At 34.4% G+C, this 7,061-nt stretch overlaps 1 protein-coding gene across 1 annotated transcript; it reads left to right on the forward strand.

Moving 5' to 3' along the window:
- The first annotated feature begins 265 nt into the window (after positions 1 to 265).
- ESK1 (trichome birefringence-like protein (DUF828)) lies at positions 266 to 2,788 on the forward strand. The gene is made up of 5 exons (XM_085753523.1): positions 266 to 841; positions 943 to 1,114; positions 1,591 to 1,790; positions 1,898 to 2,056; positions 2,187 to 2,788. Exons 1-5 carry the CDS (start codon positions 309 to 311, stop codon positions 2,533 to 2,535), a joined length of 1,413 nt encoding a protein of 470 aa, XP_085609649.1. The 5' UTR covers positions 266 to 308; the 3' UTR covers positions 2,536 to 2,788.
- Positions 2,789 to 7,061: the final 4,273 nt, after the last annotated feature.

Here is a 7,061-nt window from a genome sequence, read left to right on the forward strand (position 1 = left end):
AGGAATTAAAAAATATATAGACCAATAAGTTGGTAATGTGAGGAACACAACTCTCCTTCACCAACACTGTATTCTGTCATAGTAGATTCTTCAAAGACAACCTCATTTCACCAAACCTCAACTAAACAAAAATAGCCTAATAATACTAAGTTTAAATTATCTAAAAAAAATAATTAAAAAAATACAAAATAGATAATCTTTGTTTCTTCATCTTATTTTTGTTCATTTCTTTCTCTATATTTTCTACCCTTCCTTTCACATACTCAAACAAAGACCTTTTATTCACTCTTTCTCTCTTGTTCTCTCCCATGCAGTTTCTTTGCTGCAAGAAAAATCTTTTCTACTCAGAAACTGTAACAATGAAAGGCAAAAAGAACAAAAGTATTTCCATTTTCTTTGTTGTTTTCTCCCTATTCCTCTTTGGAGTCTTCATGTACAACGAAGACGTTAAGTCAATAGCGGAGTTTTCATTCTCGAGGATCAAATACAAAACTCAAGAAATCCAAGAAGAAAAATCTGAACCAGACAATTCTGTTCAAAGAGATAGCAAGAACTCTAAGGTTAAGGATTCTGAGGAAATCCAAGAACCGGTTGATTTGAAAGCCGCTGTGTTAACGAAGGAAAAAGAAGATGAAGAAGAAAAAGAAGAGAAGATTGTGTTGCCTCAAGAAGATTGTGATTTGTTTACAGGGAAATGGGTTCTTGATAATGTGACACGTCCTTTATACAAAGAAGAACAATGTGAATTTCTTACTTCACAAGTTACATGCATGAAGAATGGAAGAAGTGATTCTTTGTATCAAAATTGGAGGTGGCAGCCAAGAGATTGTTCTTTACCAAAGTAAGCACATTAAAATTCTTTACATTTTTCAAATTTCTTGTTTTAGTTTGATAATGTTGTTAATGTTGATTAATTAAATTTGTATAAACTTTGTTATTAAGGTTCAAACCAAGAGTTCTTCTTGAGAAGCTTAGAGGGAAGAGGCTTATGTTTGTTGGAGACTCATTGAATAGGAACCAATGGGAATCAATGATTTGTTTGGTTCAATCTGTTATTCCTCAAAGCAAAAAGAGCTTGAACAAAACTGGTTCTCTCTCTATCTTTAGAATTGAGGTTTGTCTTCTTTAACTTTTTCTCTTTGTGGTCAAAAGTAGGGAATATATTGATGCCAACATAATGATTAATCACAAGTATAATTCTAGCCTAATAAAATGTTCCTCATGATTAATAATGACACTCTAAGGTTAAAAAAGAATGAAAATACAAAACCTGATCAGTGTTACTATTAGACCACAATTGATGGACTAATTGATAATTATTTATGTTTGTTTGATCTACAAAGCACTTTTTAAAAACCGAACTTCATTTCAAATTGGTGAGATCTCAAGGTCACGATTCAACCGCAATTGAACCGCTTAAATAACCAAACCATAGTAAATATCGATTCAAAGTCCAATCAATTGAATCGTCTGGTTCGGTTCGATTTTTAAAACACCAATACAAAGTCACATATTTACTAATATGGCATTGGAATATTGTGGGCCATTGAAATTGACTAGCTAGCTTGTTATGTTTGTGTGTGTGTGCAGGATTACAATGCTACTGTGGAATTCTATTGGTCACCATTCCTTGTAGAATCAAATTCAGATGATCCAACATTGCACAGTATATTGAACCGTATAATCATGCCTGAATCAATTGAAAAGCATGGTGTGCACTGGAAGAATGTGGACTACCTGATTTTTAACACCTACATATGGTGGATGAATACTGGCACTATGAAAGTCCTGTAAGCAAGCACAACATTATATCATATATGAATATTATTGGACTTTATAACTATATTAATTTTGGAGTAAATTAATGAAACTTATATGTGTGTTTCTCATGTTTAAGGCGAGGGTCGTTTGATGAAGGATCCAAGGAGTATGATGAAGTCCCTAGGCCAATAGCATACAGGAGAGTCCTTGAGACATGGTCAAGATTTGTGGATAACAACATTGATCCAAATCGAACCAAAATTTTCTTCAACAGCATGTCCCCTCTTCATATCAAGTAAATAATTATCAGATCTTAATTTCTTCAGTTTCTAACTTATAGTTTTTCACTTTTTTGTGTTAACTTATGGTCTATATATGTGACTTGCAACATTTATAATTCTTTACTCTAATTTATGACTTTTTAGGAGTGAGGATTGGAACAATCCAAATGGAATAAAATGTGCAAAGGAAACTGCACCAATTCTCAACATGTCTACTCCATTACAAGTAGGCACAGATCATCGTCTTTTTGTCATTGCTAAAAATGTGACAAAATCAACAAAAGTGAAAGTGGATTTTATAAACATCACCAAATTATCAGAATATAGAAAAGATGCACATACTTCTGTCTACACAATACGTCAAGGCAAAGTGTTAACTCCAGAGCAACAGGCTAACCCTGCTACTTATGCAGATTGTATCCATTGGTGTTTACCAGGGTTACCTGATACATGGAATGAGTTGCTTTATACACGTATCATCTCTCTTTCTTGACCAACAAGGCAACCGTGAATAGATATATTGGTGACACTTTTTTTGTTGCTTTATTTTTTTTCTTTATTGTTTTAGCTTTTGTTAGTTTTGTCTATGTAACTCTTGTAATTTTTTCTTTGGAATTTTTATTTTTAGCTTTCTATTTCTGTTTGCTGAGCTCTGAAGTAGAGCAAGCGCCTCAATTGTACAATGAATGCAGAATGCATCAAAGAAAATAAAGTAATTTACACATTGTAAGTGACTGATAAATAAATCAAAATGAGACTTGCAAATTAAAATAATTAATCATATTTACCAATCTCTAGCTTCCAATGGTACTAAGTTAATCCATAAATCCATAGCAATGGGACAATCCCTTTGTACAGTTTCACAATGCACGCATCAAGGACTACCAATTCTCATTTTACTTTTCTGAAAATTGGTCATCAATCTTTCATGCAAAACAATCCAAATAAAAAACTTGACTCTTGAACCCACAGCCGCCAAATTTGACTCCAAATCTCCTGATTATTGATGTAACCGGTACTGCATAGCAAATGGTAAGCTGCAGAAACTGTGAATTCACCATTCATATCACCCGGCCAACACCTCAATCATCCCCTCGATCTAGACTAGGCAGCACAATAGCTGTGATTCTCTGCACAATGTTCCGAGGCAGCCAATCATTCATAATATGCAAATTCCACTCTCAAGGCATTCGGAATACTACCCTCGAAATTAGCGCCACGGAGATTGATATCAATCCAATTACAAATTTACGCATCAACCTTTTCACAATTTGCCAACAATCCAAAACTCAAACTTTGAGAGTCTGGGTCAAAGTTTAACCAAAGATCTCCAAAGACTTGAATCAGTAGGTTTATGCCTCACCACATTCGCAATCATGTATCGTCACTTGCATCCCCAATTCACAGCATGAAATTTCCTTACATCATCAAAATCGCCCTAAATAACATTGAATTGTTTGAATCTCATTTAAACAAGATGCAATTCTCATAAGATCTATGAATGTTTACAACAAAATTTAAAGATGTGGAAAATCTCAATATGTCTTGGATGTCTATCAAATGTAATAGCCTACATATCTCTGAAAAGTCTAAAAACAAAATTGAATTGGCCCCTCAGTTACTGTTGACTGGATGACTATGAAACTACTGTTTTAAGATCCTAATTTTTAGGATCCATTATCTTTTTATGTTATTGTTAGGAACTCTCTGATATGCTCTATTTGTTACCAGTTTTTAGGCATTTAGTTTTCAAATAGTAGTTTCTTTATGCATTATTTTAGGCTTTTCTTTATGTATAAATATGATGGTTATCATTCAATAAAAATATCCCTTTCATGTTGTTCACATAACATATTCTTTTCCACGTTAAACCTTTCTATATCCAACAAATTGGTATCAGAGCCTTCTTCTTGGAGGGACTTGTGAGTGAAGTGAGTGAAACCCACCATAAAAGCTTAAACACTATTTTCAATTCATCAAACAGATGGATTCTGAAACATCCTACAAAGCCCTACCATTACCTGTGTTTGATGGTGAAAACTATCATATATGGGCAGCAAGGATGGAGGCGTATTTAGAGGCAAATGACCTCTGGGAAGCTGTTGAGGAGGACTACGAAGTTCTTCCTTTGTCAGACAATCCAACAATGGCTCAGATAAAAAATCACAAGGAAAGGAAAACAAGAAAGTCAAAAGCAAGGGCTACTTTGTTTGCTGCTGTCTCAGAAGAAATCTTCACCAGAATTATGACCATCAAATCAGCATTTGAAATATGGAATTTCCTCAAAACTGAATATGAAGGAGATGAAAGAATTAGGGGGATGCAAGCACTTAATTTGATCCGAGAATTTGAGATGCAAAAGATGAAGGAGTCTGAAACAATTAAAGAGTATGCAAATAAACTTATTAGCATTGCTAACAAAGTAAGATTGCTTGGTTCTGAATTATCTGATTCAAGAATAGTTCAGAAAATTCTCGTGACTGTCCCGGAAAGATTTGAAGCAACTATCACTTCCTTGGAAAATACCAAGGACATGTTAAAGCTTACCGTGGCAGAGCTTGTAAATGCTATGCAAGCCCAAGAACAAAGAAGAATGATAAGGTCTGAAGGTTCAGTAGAAGGAGCATTACAAGCTAAATTAAAGAACTACAATGGTGGAAGGAATGAGAAAAGAAACCAGAGCAGCAATACAAGTCTCTTTTCACCATGTCCATACTGCAAAAAAATAACCATACACCAGACAGATGTTGGTGGAGACCAGACGTAAAATGTCACAAGTGTGGTCAGTTAGGACATGTGGAAAAAATATGCAAGGCTCAACATCAGGGAGAAGCTAAGGCTGTTGAAGATCAAACTTTGGAGGAGCAACTCTTTGTAGCATCATGCTTTGCCACCAACACCACTCGAGAGAGTTGGCTTATAGATAGTGGTTGCACAAACCACATGACTTATGATCGTGAGCTCTTTAATGATCTGGACGAGACAACTATTTCCAAAGTCAGAATTGGAAATGGCGTACTTATCGAAGTAAAAGGCAAGGGAACGGTTGCAATTGAAAGCCTTTCAGGTTTGAAACTAATTTCTGATGTCTTATATGTTCCTAAAATTAATCAAAACCTTTTGAGTGTTACTCAACTGCTCGAGAATGGTTATAAGGTGTTGTTTGAGGATAAAAAATGTGTGATTAAAGATGCAAACAACATAGAAATGGTCAATGTTCAAATGAAAGGCAAGAGCTTTTCCTTGGATTTGATAAATGAGGAACAACATGCTGCTGTAAACAAGGAAGGAAGGATTCAGGTTGGTGTTGCGTTCCTCCACCATCCATCTATCGTGAACTCTGCGGGAGTGATGAGTTCCGTCGATACAATCAATGGAAACTCTGCAAAATCTGTCAAAGAACCTGTTCCAGGGGAAAGCCTGGAACCAAAACAGGATGTTACTGAAGTAAAAGCACAAGTTGATGCCATATGGGAACAAATAAATAAAGGAGTGTCCAATAACGTTATTAGCAGTTTTAAAAGCAAGCCTAACTCTACTGCAAAAACTACGACAAAGAAGAGATCTTTAAACTTGGATGCTGTCCTTGAACAAATCAAGAAGAAAGCAGAACCTGAAATTTTTGTAGGCTATAGCTCATCTTCAAAAGTCTATAGAATCTATCTTCCACAAAGCAACAAAGTAATTGTTAGCAGAGATGTCAAATTTCTTGAGTCAAATAGTTGGAATTGGGAAGATTGTGAGAAGTTTGAATTTCAGGAGGAGAATGAAGATGTTGATGATGAAACTGTTAGAGGAACTAGATCACTTTCAGACATCTACCAAAGGTGCAACGTTGCTGTCATGGAACCAGAAGGATATGACAAAGTTAGATATGAATTCTTGACACAAATGCTTGGTGTATGCAGTTTCAGAGTCAAGGAGGAGTGTTGACTGGATGACTATGAAACTACTGTTTTAAGATCCTAATTTTTAGGATCCATTATCTTTTTATGTTCTATGAAGCCCGGATACTCCAAAATGGAGCCGTACCCGTGTCGGATACGTATCGGATACCGATACACCGCGGATACTCCCGGATACGTATCCCAGAAGTATCCGAATGATTTAATTTAATTTTTATTTAAAAATATATTGGATACCTTAAGGATACGTTAAGGATACTCCCGGATACGTATCCCAGAAGTATCCGAATGATTTAATTTAATTTTTATTTAAAATTTTTATTTGTATTTTGATCACAAGTATTAATTTTTGTAAATTGGGATCATTATATTGGCCATTACTTGAAACGGGTGACTATCTTCATACTACCTTGGTATCATCATAGTGCAGGTTGTTTATATGGTATGTTTTGGTTTAAAGGATATCTTAGTTGGTGAATGGTCCATTGTATTTTGACTTGGTGTAATTAGTTTTAAGATTTCATGCTATTTATTTTTTGCGCGTTTATGTCTAATATATATATATATATATATATATATATATATATATATATTAAAAAAAAATTGTAAACGTATCCAAGCCGTATCGTATCCTAAATTTGAAATTTTTGACGTATTCGCGTACCCGTATCGTATCGTACCTGTATCCGTATCCGTATCGGGGCTTCATAGTTTATGTTATTGTTAGGAACTCTCTGATATGCTCTATTTGTTACCAGTTTTTAGGCATTTAGTTTTCAAATAGTAGTTTCTTTATGCATTATTTTAGGCTTTTCTTTATGTATAAATATGATGGTTATCATTCAATAAAAATATCCCTTTCATGCTGTTCACATAACATATTCTTTTCCACGTTAAACCTTTCTATATCCAACAGTTACACCTCTTATCCTTCTTTTTTGATAATAATATCCCTCCCTTTTAATGTTACAAAATTAATGTCATGTACTTAACAATTTGGATATGTTCACATTGATACTGTACGTATAAACAGAATTTAAATAAAAAATATGCTGCCGTATGATTATACTAAATTGCAAAAGAATAAAAAAGAAAACATAAACTAGGAGCATAG

The sequence above is a fragment of the Medicago sativa genome, chromosome 3, assembly GCF_051527215.1.
Source record: "Medicago sativa cultivar Bolivia chromosome 3, Bolivia_mono, whole genome shotgun sequence".
Classification (NCBI taxonomy): Eukaryota; Viridiplantae; Streptophyta; class Magnoliopsida; order Fabales; family Fabaceae; genus Medicago; species Medicago sativa.